Consider the following 25,716-nt stretch of genomic DNA (forward strand, 5'->3'; position numbering starts at 1 on the left):
ATTCAAACATCCAAAGAGGGTTAAGGAGCATGATGCCACATCATTTTTTACATTAATTAGGGTTTTTGTATGAGTTAAGGTCTGAATCTCTTACCTCCCTTGACTTTTCGTTTAATAGGTATTGCAGTGACAACTTAGTTGTATTGCCCTATTCAGATAAAACTGCCCCTTTTATAATGGTCTCAAGAAAAGTGAACCATATTGCTTTGGAAGTATATGCGTACGACCTTCCTTTTGCAGACATCCAATGGAAAAGAAAATAGCAATACACACGATGTGCCGGAGATCAGCAGGTCAGGCAGCACTTATGGATGGGAATAAACAGTTGATGTTTCAGGCCGAGCCCTTTCAACAGGACTGGCAAGGAAGGAGGACAAAGTCAGAGTAAGAAGGTGGAGGGAGGTGAGGAAGAAGTACAAGGTGGTAGGTGACAGGTGAAACCGGGAGAGGGGGAAGAGGTGAAATAAAGAGCTGGGATGTTGATTGGTAAAAGAGATAAGGGCTGGAGAAGGGGGAATTTGATAGGAGAGGACAGACAGCATGGAAGAAAGGGAAGGGGGAAGAGCACCAGAGAGAGGTAAGAATAGAAGGTGTGAGAGGGAAACAAGAATGGGGAATGGTGAAGGAGGTGGGGGGGGGGGAACAAATACTGTAAGTTCGAGAAATCAATGTACATGCCATTAGGTTAGAGGCTACCTAGGTGGAATATAAGGTGATGTTCCTCTAACCTGAATGTAGCCTCATTGTGACAGTAGAGGAGGCCATGGACTGACATGTCAGAATGGGAATGAGAAGTGGAATTGAAATGGGTGGCCACCAGGAGATCCTGCTTTTTCTGGCAGATGGAGCGAAGATGCTCGATGAAGTGGTCTGCCAATCAACGTTGGATCTCACTGATATACAGGAGGTCAAACTGGGAGCACTGACTCCAACAGACTTGTAGGTGAAGTGTCACCGCACCTGGAAGGACTGTCTGGGGCCCTGAATGGTAGTAAGAGAGTTGGTGTAGGGCAGATGTGGCGCCTGTTCCGCTATCAAGGGTAAGTGCCAGGAGAAAATCAGTGGGGAGGGACGAATGGACAAAGGAGTCGCGTGGGGAGTGATCCCTGTGGAAATTTGTTTTTGAATATATTGGGGACCAATGCTGACTGCTCCAGGCTGCTTTACTTGCAATGATAAAAATTTGCCTGTACTCAGAGATAAAGAACAACATTTGTCCTTTCTTTTGCAATATGTTTACTGCATATTACAGGATAAACAAAGAACCCTTCAGCTATCTGGGTCTGTGCCAAAAACAATAGAAAGCAGATCACATATGACTGTCTGAAACCAATAGTTTCTCCCCTCACTTCACTCTAAATATGATTCTTTGCTTTAACATGGATCGTGAACATGAGATGCATTTGATGAGGAAGGGCTACATTTTCCATTACCCTTGATGGGAAAGATTACTTCCCACATCTCTTTTCCTTTTGTCTTGCATTTTTGTCCCTAACTATTCATGTATTTCTCCACTTCACTTTATTCCCTCTTTCTTCTGCTACATCATTGCAATTCATCCATTATGAATATCCACTCAACAAATGCCCAACTGTCTTCAATGCTCCAGTCGTTTACCTTAAGCTCATATTTCAACCAAATGTCCTTCAGTTTTAATTATTCTTCACAAAAATAGCACGTCTTCACTTCTTTCCCAATAAATCCCTTGTTTGTGTACATTTCCCATCTTTAAAAACATCATATATAGGGTGGCATGGTAATATTGCAGCTAATGCCATCACTTTACAGTGCCAGTGATTATTGATCAAAGTTCAATATCTGCTACTATCTGTAAGTTTGTATGCTCTCCCCTTTTTTAATGAGGCTTTATGAGGAGAACTGAGGAATAAGAAAGGGAGTGACCACATTAATGGGATTCCATAAAGACCACCCAATAGTCTACGGGATTTAAATAAGCAAATTTGTAGAGAGATCACAAACTGTTGCAAGAAACATAAGGTTGTGAAAATAGGTTATTTTAACTTTGCACGTATTCACTGGGACTCCCAGGGCTGGGATGGAAAGAGTTTGTCAAATGTGTTTAGGAAAGTTTCCTTAATCAATATATAAAGTCCCAACTAGGGAGAATGTGATATCAGTTCTTCTATTTGGGTATGAGACAGGGCAGGTGACAGATGTTTGTGTAGGCGAGCACCTAGCATCTAATGATCATAATGCCATTAGTTTCAAGCTAATTGTGGAAAAGGATAGGTCTGCTCCTCAGATTGAGATTATAAATTGGAGAAAGGCAAATTTTGATGGTATAGAAAAGATCTGGCAAGTGTGGATTGGGACAGTTTGTTTTCTGGCAAAGGTGTACTGGTAAATGGGAGGCCCTCAGAAGTGAAATTTTGAGAGTACAGAGTTTGCAGGAACAAATGCGACACTTGAGGAGTATAAAAAATGCAAAAGAGCATTCAGGGAAATCAGGAGGGCTAAAAGAAGGCATGAGGTTGCTCTAGCAGACATGGTGAAGGAAAATCCTAAGGGCTTCTACAGATATATTAAGAGCAAAAGGATAGTAAGGGGCAAAATTGGTTATCTGGAAGATCAGAATGGATCTTTATGCATACAGCCAAAAGAAGTGGAGGAGATCTTAAATGGATATTTTGCATCTGTCTTTACTCAGGAGATGTATACAAAGTCTATAGTGTGAGGAAATGCAGCAACGAGGTCATTGGCCCTAAACAGATTACAAAGGAGGAAGTGTTTACTGTGTTGAGGAAAATTTGATGGATAAATCCCCAGGGCCTGATAAAATGTTCCCTCAAACCCTATGGTATGCAAGTGCAGAAATAGCAGGGACCCTAGCAGAGATATTTAAAACATCCTTAGCCACGGTGATGTGCTGGAGGATTGGAGGATGGCTAATGTTGTTCTGTTGTTTAAGAAAGGCTCTAAGAATAAACCAAGAAATTATTGGCCAGTGAGCCTGACATCAGTTGTGGGAAAGTTATTGGAAGGTTTTCTCAGGGACAGTATATATAAGTATTTAGATAGACAGGAACTGATTAGGGATAATCAAAATGGCTTTGTACGTGGTAAGTCATGTCTGACCAGTCTTATAGAGTTTTACGATGAAGTTACCAGGAACATTGATGAAGGCAGTGGATGTTGTCTACATGGACTTCAGCAAGGCCTTTAACGAGCTCCCACGTGGGAAGTTGGTCAAGAAGGTTCAGTTGCTTGGTGTTCAAAATGAGGTAGTAAATTGGATTAAACATGATCTTCACAGAAGCCAGAGAGTTATAGTAGATAGCTGCTTCTCTGACTGTTGGTCTGTAACTGGTGGTGTGCTGTAGGGATCTGAGCTAGCTCTGATCTGGATGATAATGTGGTAAACTGGATCATCAAATTTGTGGATGACACCAAGATTAGGGGTGTAGTGGATAGAGAGGAAGACTATCAAAGCTTGTAGAGGAATCTGGATGAGCTGGAAAAATGGGGTGAAAAATGGCACATGGAATTTAATGAGGTATTGCACTTTGGGAGTACTAACCAGGGTTGATCTTATACAGTGAGTGGTAGTGCACTGGGGAGTGTCAGTTTTATTTTAGATTATTTGCCAGTTTTCAAGTGAGCTTTTGACATTAAACTAAGTACAAATAGAATCAAATTTGCTTTAGAAAGAACTCTTTTTTTTCTCCCAAAAATCTACATTTATTTCCCTATTTCTTGAAATCAGTTAAGCATTTGAAGTGTATTTTCCTGAACTTCTTTCAGCAAATTCGTATCAGTATTAATGACAATATAATTACTACTATCTTGTTATAGAGGCAGAAAATATAGGCATTGACTCTTTTGCTTTGTTCACTGATACATTGGACATTGGATGGTATATACTGTACCTGTTGATAGATATTTTATTGATTCCTAAGGAAATTACAGTATTACAGTAGCATTACAAGTGCACAGATATAAATATTAGAAGAAAAGTAGAAATAAAAAATAAGTTACCATAAACAGTCTAACCGGTGGGGGGGGGGGGGTCATTACTTCCCTGGTTATAGGTTGGCTCATTACAGAGTCTAATGGCTGAGGGTAGAATGACCTCATTAGCACTCTTTGGAGCAGCACAGTTGTCTTATTCTATTACTAAAAGTGCTCCTCTGTTCAGTCAAGGTGACATGCAGAGGGTGAGAAATATTGTCCAGAGTTGCCAGGATTTTCTATAGGGTCCTTAGTTCTACCACAGCTTCACGTGTCCACTTTGATTCCTATAACAGAGCCAGTCTTTCTAATCAGTTGATTGAGCCTGTTGGTATCATCCGTGTTAATGCCATTGCCTCAGCACACCACCACATAGAAGATTGCTCTGGCAATGACAGACTGGTAGAACATGTGAAGGAGAACCCTACATACTCCAAAGGACCTCAGTCTCATCAGGACGTAGAGGTGACTCTGGTCTTTCTTGTACACAGCCCTTGTGTTGGGTCTCCACTCAAACTGTCATCCAGGTGCTTGTAGGTTCTCACCACATCCTCATCCACAGCATCAATAGTAATGGGGCAATGCAGGCTTAGTCTTCCTAAAGTCTGTCACCATCTCCTTTGTCTTACTAATGTTGAGCTGCAGATGATTCAGCTTGCACCAGCTTGAGATGTTGTTGCCAATGCAGACTGACTAGGGTCTTTCCATCAAGAAGTCCAAGATCCAGTTACAGAGAGGAATTTTGAGTTCCATCAAGGAAAGTTTACTCACCAGTCTCTGAGGAATGATTGTGTTAAATGCTGAGCTGAAATCAATGAACAACATCCTAGTGTGTGAGGCATCTTTACAAATATAAATAGTTGTTGGTTAGACTGTTAATTTTATTCTGGATTCTGTTTTGATGTCATTGATTCATCGCTAAAATGGAATACAGAAATAATTTTATATCTTAAAATTAAACACTACTTAATGAATTGCATAAGTTCTGTGAGAGTCTATTTTACAGGTATTCTCACTGTAACAGAACATGTGTTTTTCCAAAGATGATTTTGAAGATGTATTCTCCAAAGGTGGATCCATTAAATTAAATCACTACAAAACATTTGGGGCATTTTTCATAAACAGTTTTGATTTTTATTTCTTACCATTGTCATTTGTAAATAATATGACATATATTTGATCTGATACTATTATCTTATACGTAATGAGCCAAATAATGTGTGAAATAAAGTTTTAATATGTGAAATCAGTTTCTTAAGGCTTGTAAAGAAATAGATCGACCAGTGCATTGGTATTGCAAAGAGCCCTTCTGGTGAATGGTCTCCAGTATTATTGTCTATTTAATGACTTACCAACAAAACACAAAAACAAGATCACTTTATCAATTCATTGCACTTGCTTATTAAGGAATCAGCTTACATAATTTCATGCTGATCATTTTCATTTTGAGCCAATACATTGCTTTACGAGGAAGGAAAAACATACCATTAATTTTCTGTATTTTATAACAAACTTGCATTTGAAAAGGAAAACCATTAAGGGATCAAAAATACCTGTTTCCTATCTTGCTATTATATTTAATTTAGAATAGTCACACTGTGCAACAAAATAGAATAAACTGTATAATATTTTTGATAAAATTAAAAAAATTTTTAGATGACAGCTGACAATCTAAACATATTGTAAAGTAACAAAATTTGTTTATTTAAAAAAATCATAACCCAGACCAGTCGTATTCAATATAACACTTACAATTTTAATATATTTAGCAAGTGAAGATTTCACAATGTGTAATGTACCATCCACTAATGTGTATTACTTCCATGTGGTTTTCACAACATGAAAACCATAATTTTAAAATAAACATATACAAGTAAATATAACAATAACAATTACATTTTTATAATAAACTATAAAGAAAGCAATATTAATTGCCATCCTTCAACTCAACAAATTTCACAAATGCTTATGCTTGAAATACAAAAACAGTTAACACTTATGAAAAATTAAATAGGGGTGATCTTCAAACACAGTGGAATGGAAAAATGAAACATGTTCTTGAAAAACATATTATCATACTATACCTCATCCAAACTTTGTTACTGTGAGAAAGTTTCATGAGGGAGAATAAGAAAGAGTAAAACCTAATAGACATCCTAAATTCTTTTTATTCAATCTTGACAGTATTGACAGAGGGTTCTCACAGTGAAAGCTTGCCACAAGCTCGTGGATCAAGGAAAGCAGATACATGAAAGGTGATCTTCCAAAGCATTTTTAAAATTATTACTTGGAAATGTAATTGGAAACTAAATGTTCAGGTAAATTATTGAAGGGATGACACCAAGTGATAGGAATGATTAGTACCATGTGTTTCATTGGGATATCTGATTACAATATCATAAAAATAAAATATTTGGTGTGCATATGTACACAAATAAAAATATAAAAGAAAGGTGTATATCTAATTTTATTGTTTACATTGAAAGAATGAAAGTTAAAGTCATATAACATTAAAATAATCATTATTATCTTAACATTATATATCCTTGATTCTTAAGAAGTATCAAGGATATACCTAATAAGTATGAAGAATATGATTTTTAAAATAAAAAGATTTTTTCTTATTTATAATTTAGTAAAGAAATTCATTTGAAGAATCTATTTTTAAGCAATAAATAGGAAAAACATATTTTCTATGTAAAAGGGAATTTATATTTTGGTACATCCTTACTCCAACAGATCTTTTAAAGCAATTTGGAGCCACTGGAACCAGAAATTTCATATTTGGTTCTAGAGTGATTTTTTTTGATAAGTTTGGACATCTTCATTTAGGGATCCAGGGTAACTTCAACATAAATACATAGAATCAATATTACCTTTCATGTGTCCTGAAACATTTTAAATTCAAAAATGCAAGGGAAGGAAAATGAACAATTAAGTTAAATAATGTACATTGACATTATTTTTCTAATTATGAATTGCATTTAGTGATGATGCTCCAGTGTCATTAATACTGTGATCATAACTAATATTTGTTTTATGCACATAATGTATTACCATATATCCACAGTTTTCATTATTCTAGAGAAATTACCCTGTTTTTATTAATGAGTGAAGCTGTTGCAGGTTTTTAAAATGTATTTTCTGAATTAATTGACTTAGATAAATCGTAGAATTGTTTTGCACTAAGTCATATACCTCATCCTAGTCATTGTCAATAGATAATGTGTTAATTAAACCCTTGTGATGTACCACAACTGGGGCATAAAAAATAACTAAGAAAAAAATGTCTTTCAACAGAATACTTAAATTTGTTAATCTTCCAAGATACTAAATATGCAAATTACTGAAGCTAATAACTTATAATTTACTCAGAATTACAAATTAACTATCATTTTGCTTTTACATATTATGCATTTAATATTAAAATGGAAAATATATGTTTAATCTTTTCACAGAAATTACTGAGTTGGCTTTCAAAATGTTTGCACAACATGTTGCTCTTTTAACTATCACAAAATTAGATCTAGAATTGCCAACAATTCTCTGTGGACTTAACTTGTATATGCTGTAGTATTCTTAGGGTGGTACAAATAAATTTTAACTCAGATTTCTGCTCCTGTTCAGAATACTGATACCAGAATATTGTACAAACACAGAATTTGGCTTAATTGCAGTACTGATCATTACCCTGATCATTACCTGGATGATGGGGTGGTAAATTGGATTAGTTAATATGCAGATGATACTAAGGTAGGTGGTGTTGTGGATAATGAAATAGGTTTTCAAGCTTGCAGAGAGATTTAGGCCAGTTAGAAGAGTGGGCTGAACGATGGCAGATGGAGTTTAATGCTGATAAGTGTGAGGTGCTACATTTTGGTAGGAATAATCCAAATAGGACATAGATGGTAAATGGTAGGGCATTGAAGAATGCAGTAGAACAGAGTAATCTAGGAATAATGGTGCATGGTTTCCTGAAGGTGGTATCTCATGTGGATAGGGTGGTGAAGAAAGCTTTTGGTATGCTGGCCTTTATAAATCAGAGCATTGAGTATAGGAGTTGGGATGTAATGTTAAAATTGTACAAGGCATTGGTAAGGCCGAATTTGGAGTATTGTGTACAGTTCTGGTCACCGAATTATAGGAAAGATATCAACAAAATAGAGAGAGTACGGAGAAGATTTACTAGAATGTTACCTGGGTTTCAGCACCTAAGTTACAGGGAAAGGTTGAACAAGTTAGGTCTTTATTCTTTGGAATGTAGAAGGTTGAGGGGGGACTTGATAGAGGTATTTAAAATTATGAGTTGATGTGGATAGGCTTTTTCCATTGAGAGTAGGGGAGATTCAAACAAGAGGACATGAGTTGAGAGTTAGGGGGCAAAAGTTTAAGGGTAACACGAGGGGGTTTTCTTTACTCACAGAGTGGTAGCTGTGTGGAACAAGCTTCCAGAAGAAGTGGTAGAGGCAGGTTCGGTATTGTCATTTAAAGTAAAACTGGATAGGTATATGGACAGGAAAGGAATGGAGGGTTATGGGCTGAGTGCGGGCCAGTGGGACTAGATGAGAGTAAGCATTCAGCACGGACAAGAGGGGCCGATATGGCCTGTTTCCGTGCTGTAATTGTTATATGGTTATATATGGTTATATACCCTCAGTCAATTTTTGCTCATGTGTGACGAATGCCCCTCAAAGTGAGACAGTACAAATTCAACGTATTCAGCAAGCATCATTACATTTGAAAAATGGCAAATTGGCAAAATATATTTAAAATTTCTATTTCTATTGATTTTTAGAAATTATCTGTAAAAATGTACTTATGTTGACATGAAGGCAAACAATTGACAAAACTTATTAACATACATATTGCAAACTGTATTAATAAGTAGACAGGAACAATAAAGAACAATTAATTTATTTTAACTCCATATTATGAGGCTCAGTGATTCTTAAGCCATTCACAAAAACCTTTAAGCACATGAGTATGACCACTAATTGTATTTCTGGAAATTTTTGATGTTTTAAATGCGTATAAAGAAGAGACCTTTTTAAATAGGCAGCTTTTCATCCTTCATTTGCAGCATCCATTTGTTTGTCATCCTATACACAAAGTGCTTTGAAATACTGTTTCTTGCTGCATTAGCCAAGAACTAGAGGAATGTGGGTTGTTCTTGCTTCAAAATGAATTATTCAGTTTTGTATGCTCTGTTTAAAATAATCTCTGTCTGATCATTCCCATGATGATAGACATCCAAAATGAATATAAAGTTTTTTCCTTCTATTTCTGATCCTGCCCATGATTCAATAAGAAAGTAATCAATCAGTTTAACACATGTTAAAATAAATCTATTATTAACATTTTAAATAGGTTGCACATGCATCACTCAGAATTAGGAATCTCTAATTTGAGAAGTTAAAGATCTCCAAAGAATTTAAAGAAATGTTTAATTAATGCCTTTCATTAATACGATAATATGTTTCTGACTTACTTGAAAAACAATTACTAATTCTTATACAATAAATATGGAATTTATTTTTCTTATTAGTATCAAACATGTATTGCAATACTGTCAAACACGAGGAAAATGCTTTGCTTTTAGCACACAATTGCAAATTATTTGTGTATATTTCATTGATAACTTTGCAAACATGAATAGCAATCAACTCTCTTAATAAATAATTATTCAGTAACAAGGTTTCATTGGTATCCCACCCAACAAATGATCCACCATTTCTTTTTATGTTAATATTAAGAACGGATGCTAGAATTTACATTACCATTTATGATTGGTGTTCCTGAAGTACAATCACCAGAAAGGATGGAAATAAAATTGCAATTCCTTGCTGAATTACTGAAAGTCTTGTCATTTCCCAATGGTAGAAATACAACATCCATAGCAATTTCCCGATTAAGATCTGTCAACAGTGAAACAATTTATAAGTGTGTTAAGTAGAACCAAGCACGAATGGTTCTTCATGATCAAACACTTAAATACATACCAACAATGGTAACTGTATAATAACAATGGACCAAAACATTTGTGAACTTCCCAGCACTGTTGATGGAATCAAGTAGATATGAGTCACATCTTGATGGATGAAGATTATGCTGGCTCATTATTGCTTCCTTTTTTGCATACTCAAATTTCTGTGGGCAACTTTGAGGAAGTAGTTGGCCAAATGATAGAAATTCTTTCAAATGACCTTTAATCTCAGACCACTTTGAACTTTCCCATGAGCAAACTACAGGTTTGGACTTCGCAATGTATTCCATTCCAGGGTGATCTAATATTTAACAGAAAATGTAAATAAAAACAATCCATCATCTATGTAGGTTTTATTCCTCAATTATATGACTAAATAATTCAAAGTTCAAATTACATTTATTATCAAAGTATGTATACTGTATATAACCTTGGGATTTGTCTTCTTGCAGGCAGTCACAAAACAAAGGAACACAATAGAACCCATTAAAAAAAACTCACATGACAAAGACTGTCATACATCCAATATGCAAAAAAAACAACCATGCAAACATTAAAAAATTAAACAAATATCACACATAACATTAACTGCAGAGTCCCCAAAAGTGAGTCCATAGCCATGAAGCCAGTAGAGTGCTGAAGCAAGTCCTGATGGTTGCAGACCATAGCTGCAGTCAGTTCAGCAGTGAAGTGAGTAGACCTTTAAGCTCAGTCTTGGCACGATTTGGTTAAATCATGCAAATTGTAAAAAAGAACCGAAATAAAAACACGTGGAACATGAATTACTGAGTCCCCGAAAGTGAGTCCACAGCTACAGGCGAGCGAAGCCTGAACAGGAGTCCAATGGCTGCAAGGCAACTGCTGCCCCATACCTAGTGACATGGGACCCAAGAGTCCTACACCTCCCACTCGACAGCAGCAGCAAGAAGAGAAGGAAACCAGTCAAACGCAGGAAGGCGCTGCTGAACACCTTTGTTTTCTGCTCTCATCTTTGACAATTTTAATCTTGCTCGATGCTTTAATCAGCATGGAGTAATGGAACCAACTGCAGGCTTGCCTTCCACCATCAAGCCTCAACACAATGTCCACCCCCAGTGATGGCCGACCATGCTGTACCTCCGCTCTAGTTCACTGAATCCCCCAGGATATCGCAAAAGCACCAGGCGGCTTGTTGGTTCAAAAGTACATCTTTAAAAGTGAATATACAGGCTGCAGACTGCAGCGATCACAAAGATATCTACTAAAGTATCTGGTAGTTTTGTCTGTAAAACATCACTTGTTTGTCACTGCTTGTCTGGTACATCAAAGTATCTGCAACAATGGTGAAAATTTATTTAACTTAAAAAATGGTGCACAGTTTATAAAATGATCTTGTTCCATAAAATGTACTGATCAGTCATTTTGTAAAAGTAAAATTTATTTAAATATGTTAATTAATTCAAACATCAAATAAAATTTATAAATGTTGCTTCTGAAACATTCTATCACAAGTCATGGTAAAATCAATTCTGTTCAAAACTGCTAAATTGACAGTCATGAGTTAAGGCAAAAGGCAATGTTGATAACTGCTATAATCTATGACAAGAAGAAAAGAAGTGCTTACGAAAGGTTCAAAAAACTAGTTAATGATAGCTATCTTGAAGATTATAAGACTTGGTGGACAGGATTAAGGAAAACCCCAAGGCATTCTACAAGTATGTGAAGAGCAAAAGGATAAGACGTGAGAGAATAGGATCAATCAAGTGTGACAATGGAAAAGTGTGTATGGAACTGGAAGAGATAGCAGAGGTACTTAATGAATACTTTGCTTTAGTATTCACTATGGAAAAGGATCTTGGCGATTGCAGGGATGGCTTACAACAGACTGAAAAGCTTGAGCATGTAGATATTAAGAAAGAGAATGTTCTGGAGCTTTTGGAAAGCATCAAGTTAGATAAGTTATCAGGACTGGATGAGATGTACCCCAGGCTACTGTGGGAGGTGAGAGAGGAGTTTGCTGAGCCTCTAGTGATGACCTTTGCATCATCAATGGGGACGGGAGAGGTTCTGCAGGATTGGAGGGTTGCAGATGTTGTTCCCTTATTCAAGAAAGGGAGTAGAGATAACCCAGGAAATTATAGACCAGTGAGTCTTACTTCAGTGGTTGGTAAGTTGATGGAGAAGATCCTGAGAGGCAGGATTTATGAACATTTGGAGAGGCATAATATGATTAGGAATAGTCAACATGGTTTTGTCAAAGGCAGTTTGTGCCTTACGAGACTGATTGAATTTCTTGAGGATGTGACTAAACACATTGATAACAGTAGAGCAGTAGATGTAGCATATATGAATTTCAGCAAGGCATTTGACAAGGTACCCCATGTAAGGCTTATTGAGAAAGTAAGGAGGCATGGGATCCAAGGGAACATTGCTTTGTGGATCCAGAACTGGCTTGCCCACAGAAGGCAAACAGTAGTTATAGACGGGTCATACTCTGCATGGAGGTCAGTGACCAGTGGTGTGCCTCAGGGATCTGTTCTGGGACCCCTCCTCTTTGTGATTTTTATAATTGACCTGGATGAGGAAGTGAAGGGATGGGTTAGGTAATTTGCTGATGACACAAGGGTTAGAGGTGTTGTGGATAGCGTTGAAACATAGAAACATAGAAAATAGGTGCAGGAGTAGGCCATTCGTCCCTTCGAGCCTGCACCGCCATTCAGTATGATCATGGCTGATCATCCAACTCAGGACCCTGCACCTGCGTTCTCTCCATACCCCCTGATCCCTTTAGCCACAAGGGCCATATCTAACTTCCTCTTAAATATAGCCAATGAACTGGCCTCAACTGTTTCCTGTGGCAGAGAATTCCACAGATTCACCACTCTCTGTGTGAAGAAGTTTTTCCTCATCTCGATCCTAAAAGGCTTCTCCTTTATCCTTAAACTGTGATCCCTCGTTCTGGACTTCCCCAACATCGGAAACAATCTTCCTGCATCTAGCCTGTCCAATCCCTTTAGAAATTTATACGTTTCAATAAGATCGCCCCTCAATCTTCTAAATTCCAGTGAGTATAAGCCTAGTCGATCCAGTCTTTCTTCATATGAAAGTCCTGCCATCCCAGGAATCAATCTGATGAACCTTCTCTGTACTCCCTCTATGGCAAGAATGTCTTTCCTCAGATTAGGGGACCAAAACTGCACACAATATTCTAAGTGCGGTCTCACCAAGGCCTTGTACAACTGCAGTAGAACCTCCCTGCTCCTGTACTTAAATCCTTTTGCTATGAATGCCAACATACCATTTGCCTTTTTCACCGCCTGCTGTACCTGCATGCCCACCTTCAATGACTGGTGTACAATGACACCCAGGTCTCGTTACACCTCCCCTTTTCCTAATCGGCCACCGTTCAGATAATAATCTGTTTTCCTGTTCTTGCAACCAAAGTGGATAACCTCACATTTATCCACATTAAATTGCATCTGCCATGAATTTGCCCACTCACCTAACCTATCCAAGTCACCCTGCATCCTCTTAGCATCCTCCTCACAGCTATCACCACCGCCCAGCTTCGTGTCATCCGCAAATTTGGAGATGCTGCATTTAATTCCCTCGTCTAAATCATTAATATATATTGTAAACAACTGGGGTCCCAGCACCGAGCCTTGCGGTACCCCACTAGTCACTGCCTGCCATTCTGAAAAGGTCCCGTTTACTCCCACTCTTTGCTTCCTGTCTGCCAACCAATTCTCTATCCACATCAATACCATACCCCCAATACCGTGTGCTTTAAGTTTGCACACTAATCTCCTGTGTGGGACCTTGTCAAAAGCCTTTTGAAAATCTAAATATACCACATCCACTGGCTCTCCCCTATCCACTCTACCAGTTACATCTTCAAAAAATTCTATAAGATTCGTCAGACATGATTTTCCTTTTACAAATCCATGCTGACTTTGTCCGATGATTTCACCTCTTTCCAAATGTGCTGTTATCACATCTTTGATAACCGACTCTAGCATTTTCCCCACCACCGATGTCAGACTAACCGGTCTATAATTCCCCAGTTTCTCTCTCCCTCCTTTTTTAAAAAGTGGCGTTACATTAGCCACCCTCCAATCCTCAGGAACTAATCCAGAATCTAAGGAGTTTTGAAAAATTATCACTAATGCATCCACTATTTCTTGGGCTACTTCCTTAAGCACTCTGGGATGCAGACCATCTGGCCCTGGGGATTTATCTGCCTTTAATCCCTTCAATTTACCTAACACCACTTCCCTACTAACATGTATTTCCCTCAGTTCCTCCATCTCACTAGACCCTCGGTCCCTTACTATTTCCGGAAGATTATTTATGTCCTCCTTAGTGAAGACAGAACCAAAGTAGTTATTCAATTGGTCTGCCATGTCTTTGTTCCCTATGATCAATTCACCTGTTTCTGACTGTAAAGGACCTACATTTGTCTTGACCAATCTTTTTCTTTTCACGTATCTATAAAAGCTTTTGCAGTCAGTTTTTATGTTCCCTGCCAGCTTTCTCTCATAATCTTTTTTCCCTTTCCTAATTACCGGTAAGCCCTTTGTCCTCCTCTGCTGGTCTCTGAATTTCTCCCAGTCCTCAGGTGTGCCGCTTTTTTTTGCTAATTTATGTTTCTTCTTTGGACTTGATACTATCCCTAATTTCCCTTGTCAGCCACGGGTGCACTACCTTCCCTGGTTTATTCTTTTGCCAAACTGGGATGAACAATTGTTGTAGTTCATCCATGCGATCTTTAAATGCTTGCCATTGCATATCCACTGTTAACCCTTTAAGTATCATTTGCCAGTCTATCTTAGCTAATTCATGTCTCATACCTTCAAAGTTACCCTTCTTTAAGTTCAGAACCTTTGTTTTGGAATTAACTATGTCACTCTCCATCTTAATGAAGAATTCCACCATATTATGGTCACTCTTACCCAAGGGGCCTCGCATGACAAGATTGCTAACTAACCCTTCCTCATTGCTCAATACCCAATCTAGAATGGCCTGCTCTCTAGTTGTTTCTCGACATGTTGGTTCAGAAAACCATCCCGCATACATTCCAAGTAATCCTCTTCCTCAGCACCCTTACCAATTTGGTTCACCCAATCTATATGTAGATTGAAGTCACCCATTATAACTACTGATCCTTTATTGCACGCATTTCTAATTTCCTGTTTAATGCCATCCCCAACCTCACTACTACTGTTAGGTGGCCTGTACACAACTCCCACCAGAGTTTTCTGCCCCTTAGTGTTATGCAGCTCTATCCATATCGATTCCACATCCTCCAGGCTAATGTCCTTCCTTTCTATTGCATTAATCTCCTCTCTAACCAGCAATGCTACCCCACCTCCTTTTCTTTCCTGTCTATCCCTCCTGAATATTGAATATCCCTGGATGTTGAGCTCCCATCCTTGGTCACCCTGGAGCCATGTCTCTGTGATCCCAACTATATCATATTCATTAATAACTAACTGCACATTCAATTCATCCACCTTGTTACGAATGCTCCTCACATTGACACACAAAGCCTTCAGGCTTGTTTTTACAACACTCTTAGCCCTTATACAATTATGTTGAAAAGTGGCTCTTTTTACTTTTTGCCCTGGATTTACCTGCCTGCCACTTTTACTTTTCACCTTACTACTTTTTGCTTCTACCCTCATTTTACACCCCTCTGTCTCTCTGCACTTGTTCCCATCTCCCTGCCACATTAGTTTAAAGCCTCCTGAACAGCAGTAGCAAACGCTTCCCCTAGGACATTGGTTCCAGTCCAGCCCAGGTGTAGACCGTCCTGTTTATACCCATCCCACCTCCCCCAGAACTAGTTCCAATGCCCCAGAAATTTGAATCCCTCCCCCTTGCACCATTTTTCAAGTCACGTATTCATCTGAAATATCCTCCTATTTCTACTCTGACTAGCACGTGGCACTGGCAGTAATCCAGAGATTATTACCTTTGTGGTCCTACTTTTTAGTTTACCTCCTAACTCCCTAAATTCACCTTGTAGGACCTCATCCCGTTTTTTACCTATATCGTTGATGGCTGTCAGAGGTTACAGCGGGACATTGATAGGATGCAAAACTGGGCTGAGAAGTGGCAGATGGAGTTCATCCCAGGTAAGTGTGAAGTGGTTCATTTTGGTAGGTCAAATATGATGGCAGAATATAATATTAGTGGTAAGACTCTTAACAGTGTGGAGAATCAGAGGGATCTTTGGGTTCGAGTCCATAAGACACTCAAAGCTACTGTGTAGGTTGACTCTGTGGTTAAGAAGGCATACGGTGCATTGCCTTCATCAATCATGGGATTGAGTTTAAGAGCCGAGAGGTAATGTTGCAGCTATATAGGACCCTGGTCAGACCCCACTTGGAGTACTGTGCTCAGTTTTGGTCGCCTCACTACAGGAAGGATGTGGAAACCATAGAAAGGGTGCAGAGGAGATTTACAAGGATGTTGCCTGGACTGGGGAGCAGGCCTTATGAGAATAGGTTGAGTGAACAGACAGAGGATGAGAGGTGACCTGATAGAGGTATATAAGATAATGAGAGGCATTGATCGCATGGATAGTCAGAGGCTTTTTCCCAGGGCTGAAATGGCTAGCACAAGAGGGCACAGTTTTAAGGTGCTTGGAAGTAGGCACAGAGGAGATGTCAGGGGTAAGTTTTTTACACAGAAAGTGTGAGTGCGTGGAATGGGCTGCCGGCGACGGTGGTGGAGGCGGATATGATAGGGTCTTTTAAGAGACTCCTGGATAGGTACATGGAGCTTAGGAAAATAGAGGGTTATGGGTAACCCTAGGTAATTTCTAAAATAAAGACATGTTCGGCACAGCTTTGTGGGCCAAAGGGCCTGGATTGTGCTGTAGGTTTTCTGTTTCTATGATTTTACATTGTATTTGTAACAGTATATATGTTTCATTTAGGAAAGCAAGATACATTAAATACCCATATCATGGTTACTCTAAAGCAGCACAAACAATGCAAATAATGGAAATACTCAGCAAACATGCCCAATACATACTGCCTGGCATTTTCAGTATTTTCTGTTTCCATTTAGCTTTGGTCATTTTGGCTGTATAATAGTATGGTTTTCTAAAACACTTATGAAGGCAATTAAGGCACTCTGTTGTTTCAGGTCAAACATGGATATTGCGTCCTAGTTGGCTCCATGATATGCAAGCCAGGGCAGTACAATATGGAAAGCAAGATGCTGCCCATTCAGCAGTCCCTCCTCTCCATACAGCTGATGAATCCCAAGGAATAGCAGAGACTAATTCAGTTAGGCTCCAGTGGCATTGCAGAGCTGCCAGTCAGTGTTGACCTCAATGTAGGACTGCCTTTGGGACTCCAGCTCTGATTTTTCCTCAGGGTTTACTCCCGATTTCTTCCCCATGAGAGGTTATAGCCGCAAGGGAGTGGAGGTTTGAGATCGAGTTTTCCTTCTCCAAGGTGAGCAACCAATCACAGCTGATGAGCCCCATCTGTCCAAAGCAACTGGTTTTAAGGCACCAGTAAGCCATCTTTACCCCTTCTTCTGTCAGTAGACACAGTTCTGTTGGCTTAGTAGCTAAGCCTCATGTGAAGGCCAGAAGCTGGACTTGGTTGTCAGAGGCCATTTGAGATGCGTGCCGTTGGGAGCATTTAATAGATAGTGGGAGCTTATCCCCACTTCTTCCACCCCTCCCCCAGCTATGACAACTTTAATTTTATGAAGGCAGTATCAGCCAATTATATGGTAACTAGTAGAATGCCCTTTCCTAATTTGTTGTTAATAATAAAAGCTTCTTAAAATTATATTTCACAATGTGATGTGAAATCACATTGCCAATTCTGGATTACCATTTCAGAAGCAATCTCATAGTCTACTGAGTTTGATAGTTTAACTGGATAATTACAGTTCAGAAGAACTGCTTTACAGACCATTCCAATACTAAAAAGATTAACTGTTTTCTTTTAAATGTAGAATTTTACACTGGTTAACCTATTGGTGGTATTGCATATTTTCCATCTTAGACAGAATTATAAATTTTCACTGATCACCAGGAAATAGCGCTACTGTTAATTGCAGAGATGTGTGGGTTGTCTTATCAAGAGATAAAGCAATTAATAACAACTGTGGAAACTATGTTGGATATCATATTGGTTAGATAGTCTAACTGTCAAACAAAACATAAGTGCTAAAGCAAAACAAAGTTTACTACAATTTGGGCTAATGACAATTGTACTGGTCCTTTTAATACAGTAGTTTGTTTTGAAAAAAGTTGTGATATGAACTTATTTTTTTCATAGCTTGTGAATTTTGAACTATTTAGGATGTAACCTCTCCCACATAACTGGCTTTGAGAAGCATGAGCAGAAGAGAAGCTCATGTTGAAACAAACCTTCATCAGCAGTAAAATATTCATCCTCCGTTTCTTCACTACTTGACAATAAGTCTGGATCAGGAGAATTACTTTTCAAGATGGAACTCTGAAACAATTCTTCTTTCCTTGATCTATAATCAGCAATATGAATCAGTTACTTTTCTTTTTTTAAGAACTATTCCAATTAATAAAATAATTAAAATATGATCAATAAAATTCAGGTCAATTGCTTACATGATCTTTTTTTGGAAAAATCTAAAGTTCAGCAATGATAAATTAAAGTTTAATTAGGACACTCTTCATTAGGTTATTAGTCATTTGAAGAGGACTAGAATTTTAAAGCAAAGATGTTGGTCCTTAATAAGGCATTGGTCAGACTGCAATTGGAGTATTGTGAGGAATTTTGGCCACTTGTCTAAGAAACGATGTGCTGACATTGGAGAGAGTCCAGAGGAGGTTCATGAAAATGATTCCTGTAAGTAAAAGGGTTAACATATGAGGAGTAGTAATAGGCAGGTTAGAAGAGGTAAGAAGAGGGTCAGAGTGGGCAAATGAAAAAGGAAAAGGAAGGGGGTAGGGAAAAAAATTAATTCAACCTAAAGAGTATCTCCATCTCCCCCCCCCCCCCCCCCCACCACCACCCCAGGCTTGGGACTGTCCATAGTGCAGTTGATAATAATCCACTGCTTGACTATTGGAAATTTGGGATGGCTCAGCCTAACATCATGGGCCAAAGGGCTTGTTCTTATACTGTACTGTTCTATGTTATTCTCTATCTGGTTCACCAAGTAATGTCTCTGATTCAATCATCCAAGTCACAAGAGCCCCACTTCCCTCATTCTCTTTCAACTTACTGGTTCCTGTTCTCCCCTTTATGTTTACCAAGTTCACTGGAAAGGTTATCATTCTATTGTGCCACATAAAAAGAAAACTTAACATGTTGGAGTATTGATAATAACATCCTGTAATCTGGAAAATCTGCTGAGTCAGTATCACCAAAATCCTCAGTGTGCTGGAGCAATGGAGTTTTACGTAACAGAAATAAAGAAGCCCAATGTTTTTCTCCAGAACATTGACCCATACAATAGGGTCTTTCAAGAGACTCCTGGATAGGTACATGGAGCTTAGAAAAACAGAGGGCAATGAATAACCCCAGGTAATTTCTAAGATAAGGACATGTTCGACACACCTTTGTGGGCCAAAGGGCCTGTATTGTGCTGAAGGATTTTTAAGTGTTTCTAAACCATGTTCAACCAGACAAAGTCTGACAACAAACCTGCCCCATCCATTGAAAATACAATCTTCCTAAAGACAGTGGACAAAGAAGTCTACAGGAATTAGACAAATAGTTGGGTTGCTCCTCTCTGCTTTAGAGTTCCCTAGACGTGCTCACCCAACAATTGCAAACAGGCTCTTAACCATCTCACCTCCCTCAGTGAACTCTGAAAAAAAAGCCAGAGAAAGATGTGGAGATTCGTCCACAGGTGAGCACCTCATTATCAAAATTCAAGAGGGAAACCTTACCACTTTATGTTTCCAGCACGTCTCAGCCTTGAGCTCACTCATTAGAGCTGTAGCATTCCTAATCCACAGTGCTAGAGTTCACAAACACTCCAACCAGCTTAACAGGTGTAAGGGATGGCACAGTTGCAACTTACCCTGTACTCCAGATGAATTGACTCAAGCCAAAGAGAGAAGCTGCTCAGAGAGAAGCCTTCACAGAAGAGTTTACAACACTTGTTTTTGGGAAATCCATAGTCAAAGACAGCGCTCTTCTGTGGCTCACTTGTATCTCTGAGAACAATTTCATCTGCATCAGAGGCCGCTTGAAACATGTACAGTTGAACATAGTGAAAGAAACCCCCTTATCCTGTCCAAGAACAACGTCTCCTTGCTGATAGTATGGCACTATCACAACCAGGTGAAACGTCAAAGTCCTTACAGAAGGAGCCATTAGAGCAGCAAATTTGTGGAACATGGGATAAGAGGCTCATCAACTCAGTTCTACACAAGTGTATCATCTGCTGAAAGCTCTATTGCAAAATGGAGGAACAATGCATGGCAGATCTACCTTGCGAGCACCTGTGTACCTGCCCTCCCTTCATATATGTTGGGTTGGTTGGATCCTGGTTAGTCACCGCCAGATGTAAAAGGGGAGGCCAGGCACAAAGCAAACTGTGGGCAGTGTTGTTCAGCTGCATGAGCTCAAAGCAGTCCATATTGAAATAATTGAATTTATGACTACTTCAAGTTGCAACTCAGGTGCTTTTTTGCCATCTGTGGGCCAGCAAAGCAGTTAAGATCAGACTGTGGCATAAGTTTTGTAGCAACCAGTAACAGGAATAGAGAAAGACCAACAAGACACCACCGTGCAGAAGTACTTGAGTCAACAAGGATACATGTAGGAGTTCAATCCCTCTCATGCCTCCCACGCGGGTGGCTCCTGGGAGCGCATGACTGGAGTGGTGAGAAGAATCCTTGACTCTATGCTGCTCCAGAACCCTCGTCTTACTCATTAATTTACTTATGGTGGAGGTTGCAGGGATAACAAATGTGAGACCTTTTGCTCCAGTTTCCACAGAACCCAACTCCCCATTTATACTGTCACCTGCAATGATACTCACTCAAAAAATTGGAATACCCCCTCCACTTGGAGACTTTATGGATAACTGTCTTCTAAGTAGACCATGGAGACAGGTACAAATTCCCATCAACAAGTTCTGGACTCACTGGAGCTGTGAGTACCTCCAAACTCTGCAGACCCAACAGAAGTGGATGGAAACTCACGGGAGATGTCATGCTCTTGAGAGACAGTTAAGCTACCTGCAATGAGTGGCCCATGGCTAAGGTTACTGCTGTCTTCCCTGGAATGGATAGTAGAGTCTGGAAGATAAAGGTCAAGACCACAGACCAAGGATCTGCCAGGACCTTCCTGAAACCTGCCTTAGGAGTTGTTTTGCTCCTTCCCAAAGATCAGTGGGAAGTGTTCTGCCCTTTGGGCAATTCATTACATTCAGCTTTTATTTTAATAAGTAGTTTCTGATCTGTATTAAGTCACTTCTTGTGCAGGCAGGAAACAGTAAGTAGAAAAGCACATTGGCTGGCAGAAGGCCAGAGGTTTATGTTAGGAGCAAATGAAGTTTCTATCCAAAGCCATCCTGTTGATTCCCCAGCAGAAGCATTGCTTGAAAGTTGGTGTTATATTGTTCAATAGTTAAGCTAAAGGGATCAATAAGATTTTGTTGAAATAGAATGTTACTTTTGAGTGTATTACACACTAAGCTAGATGTTAATAATTTACACATATTATTTACCTGCAGAATTTACCTGTTGGATTCTTATAATATTTACCTGTAGGAAACTTAGCTAAGTTCTTACTTACCTGTGTATATTTATTTGTGTGAGTGGAACAGCATGGTGAATGAACTGTATTTTGCTGTTTTTTCAGCTTCTCTCTTTACTCATTATGTCATGCCATTGAATCTGCAATGAAACCAAGGAGCTAGGATGCTATACCCTGATTCACATGTCATTTTTGAATGGAGTTTGGCTGACTGTCTAGTTAATGTTGTAGCACCTCTGCGAGGGCAGTACAATCATTCGATTACTGTCTAAATCTTCCACCAATTAGTATAAAAACAAACATTTCAGACGTTATTGAAAGCTATAAGGTTATGAGCGATTTTCAGACTGGATGTTAAGAAACTTTTTCCAAGCTGGACAGTCTAGAACTAGGGTCATATTCTTTGGATATATGAGCAATAGAGATCTAGAGGTTTATAGACATTTGCTGTTCAAGGCTGACAGAGATTGAATTTTATACACAAAATTAATCAACCAATGTGGCAACAGATTGTTAACAAGTGGAATTGGTGTTGAGTTTATCCATGTTCTTGGTGAATAGCGAGGCTGGTTCAGTTAGCCATTTGGCCTACTTCTGATTCTACTACTTTAATAAAATCAGCTGAACAAAATAACAAACAAGTTACCTTAGATTGTATTTTTTTCTTCCAAGTGATGTAACTTCTTCCTTTGACTCAAATATTTGGTTGGAAGTTTGAAATGTCCTATGGAAATTACAGAAGTAATCCTGCTCTGATACTTGGTTATTAGCCAAATAATCTTGATATTCAGTTGATGAGTTGCTGGATTGCACATTGGCACCATTTTTAGTATTTGCAAGCTGAATGTAAACAATATATTTCAACAATCAGAACAGGTAATTTAAGAAATACCATTTTAAAATGTGATTGGGCAGATATTCTGCTCTGACACTAGCACTTAGGCAAGGAGTTGCCAGGCTTTCTCAGCAGAATTACTCCAGTCCAGCATTAGTATGGTTTTAACATTGACAGGGCAACTTCTATGTTGTTATCTGTGCTGCTGACTGCCCCAATACTACACCTTATGAAGATATCTGGAGAGGCCCTGTGCAGTGAAGGACACTGCCAATCAACCAGAAGCTAGCCTCCCACAGTATGTCTGCCATAAACACCACAATGTAAGAAATATTGTTGCCCAAGCTTGTGACCAGTGAACACGGGCAGCTTAAATCTCAAAAGATTTGGCCTATTAAAATTCTAAACTCTTTTATCTTCATTTTGGCTTTTATTTGTAGCCCATATACACCATGTGGTCACTTTTTTTTAGGTACACCTGTATGTTAACGCAAATATCTATTCAGCCAATCATGTGGCAGCAACTCAATACAAAAAGGCATGGGGACATGGTCAAGAGGTTCAGTTATTGTTCAGTCAAAATATCAGAACAGGGAAGAAATGCGATCTAATTGACTTTGACTATGGAATGATTGTTGGTGCTAGTTGGTGGTTTGAGTATCTCAGAAACTGCTAATCTCCTGGAATTTTCATTCACAACAGTCTCTGGAGTTTACAGAGAATGGTGCAAAAAATGGGGAAAAAGACATCCAGTGCACAGTATTTCTGTGGGCAGTATTCCTTGTTAATGAGAGAAGCCAGAGGAGAATGGCCAGACTGGTTCAAACTGACAGAAAGGCAACAGTAACTCAAGTAGCCATGTGTTACAACAGTGGTGTGCAGAAGAATATCTCTGAACACACATGTTGTACCATGAAGTGGATAGCTTACAGCAGCAGAGGGCCACGAACATACACTCAGTGGCCACTTTATTAAGTATAGGATGTACCTAATAAAGTGGACACTGGGTGTATATTGCAGAACCTATTTATACTTACATGTCTGGCTAATACAAATTAATCCCAATTTTTCAACTTCCTCTTTCTAGAATAGGCAGAATAGGCTGCAGAGTATCAATCAGTAGCAGAATTGGTCCTGAGTAGCTATCTTTGAACTAGCAGTGGCAATGCATTCACCCAGAAGGGAGCTAAGCTATGGACTGCTTTCATGCAATTCATGAGTCATGCCTCCTCATGATGACATGAAGTCATCTTTTAATGATAAATGTACATGAGCAGAGCACAAGATCAAGACATCTCATCATTTGCTATTGACCTTGTGTAATGAAGTCAGTGTTATACAATACAAATAGAAAATGCTGGAAATATTCAGCAGATGAGGCAACTTTTGTTTTGTTGCAAGGAGATTGATCTCCAACAGTAACTCATTTCCCTTTCCACAAATTATGGAGAGAAATACCTGAAGAATGATTCCAATACATTTCTATAGTTCAGATTCTGAGCATCTGCAAAATTTTGCTTTTGCTTATCATAGAACCCAAGCAATAATAAACATGTTAATATAGCTCAGGAAGTAATCTTTAGTCAAGTTACATGACAGTCAGTGAACAGAAAAATCATCAGAACTACCACAGATGACAAATAACCTTGATTGGGATTTTCACTGTAAAAATCAAATTAGCAATTAGAAAGTGACAAAGAATACAATTATAAATATTGTTCATACCTGAGTGTATTTTTTGTACACTGAACATCCAATAGAAAATGCTGGAGTAATATATCTGACAGCTGTAATAATTCCTTCAATGACTATATGTTTATGTTCTCTATAATACAACCCTTCTATTTTCTCCTTTAACTGGCACATTGTGGTGAGATTGATTGCTATGTTGAAAGAAAACAAAATTTTAAATATGACTTCATTACTACACTGTGTTGACAATACATTAAAATTCAAAAATAAGAATGTGTGCAGTCTGCAATAAAGACATGAGCATGAAAAATGATCTTTTTTAATGAAATGGTTCTAGTGTTTCAGAAACGCAATCATCAGTGCATATAGGACAAAACATTATAAATGCTCCCAGAAGGTTCATAGGATTTCAGAAGCAGAAAATGCCACTTTTCTGGTAACCATCAACTCTATTACATTGTTTCAACTTTCTAACCATACCTTTCATATTTTGGATGTAGGTCAGGAAGCTTGAAGGGAGAGGAGGAAAAGAATAATATCCTCCCACCAGGGAACTTTCCAGAAAATCTTTTTCATTTTGCAATTTTGCCCAATTTAGAAATCTTTTGACTGTATTGTCAGTTCTATATGGTCTTCCCTTGTGATAACCTGCATTAAACATTTTTCACAAGTTACTTAAAGTGTAATTTCTAATCTGAAAAATCTTACTAACATATCTGACTTTGACTGGTTTCAACATCTTAATTTATGGATTACTTTGAAGACATAACAGAAGAAATTAACTTTTAAACAATTAGTATGCATGTGGCAGATTGTTAACGCATACCTGAACATAAAATTAATGTTGTAAATCACCCGACTAATATAGATGTCAATTTTAATTTCAGTTGATTGAAAATCAGTGGTTTTCATAATGAGCAGTTAAATCTGCAATACCAATTTTATATCATGTCAATTACATTAAAATCCACCCCTGCATTTTCAAAACATCAATTTATCCTAACTCAATCAAAAGAACATAAAGTATTTACAGAGAAAATCTACTATCTTCACAAATCCACACACTATTTTCGTTCCTAGGAATTCCAACCCCATTGTGATGCATGTAGACTGAAATAAACTGACACATCATAATCATTTTCTTCCTGGAAATACTGCAATTGCATTTCTAATTGATTTGAAACATGTTATTTTGGCATAGAAAAAGGCCATGCACCCCAAGAAATCACAGCAAGCACTCTGCATTCTCCATTCTCCATCATATTACCCTCTAACTTATTTTCCATCACGTACCCAATAACTACTCCTGATTCTTTTGCCACCTACCTGCTCTGTGGACAAATAGTTAATAAACTTACCATTGTGTTTTTGAGATGTGGGAGAAATCTGAAGCACCCTACAGTGATATAGAAAGAATGCAAATTCCACATAGAGAACACTCAAGGTCAGCATCAAACCTAAGTGTCTGGAGCTGTGCAGGCATTTAATATATTTTTATTGTAGAGAAATATCTCCATAATTCACTTTTAAAT

General features: G+C 38.4%; 1 protein-coding gene across 1 annotated transcript in view; it reads right to left on the reverse strand.

Moving 5' to 3' along the window:
• Positions 1–11,192: 11,192 nt before the first annotated feature.
• LOC140726027 (RPA-related protein RADX-like) overlaps positions 11,193–25,716 on the reverse strand; it is a 33,818-nt gene continuing 19,294 nt past the window's right edge. Inside the window, exons 9-13 of the mRNA XM_073041922.1 lie at positions 24,665–24,832; positions 24,218–24,375; positions 22,304–22,497; positions 18,333–18,445; positions 11,193–11,263 (exon numbers count right to left, since the gene is read on the reverse strand). Coding sequence (XP_072898023.1) covers positions 11,193–11,263; positions 18,333–18,445; positions 22,304–22,497; positions 24,218–24,375; positions 24,665–24,832 — 704 coding nt within the window. The remainder of the gene's footprint in view (positions 11,264–18,332; positions 18,446–22,303; positions 22,498–24,217; positions 24,376–24,664; positions 24,833–25,716) is intronic.

This window comes from Hemitrygon akajei, chromosome 4, assembly GCF_048418815.1.
Source record: "Hemitrygon akajei chromosome 4, sHemAka1.3, whole genome shotgun sequence".
Classification (NCBI taxonomy): Eukaryota; Metazoa; Chordata; class Chondrichthyes; order Myliobatiformes; family Dasyatidae; genus Hemitrygon; species Hemitrygon akajei.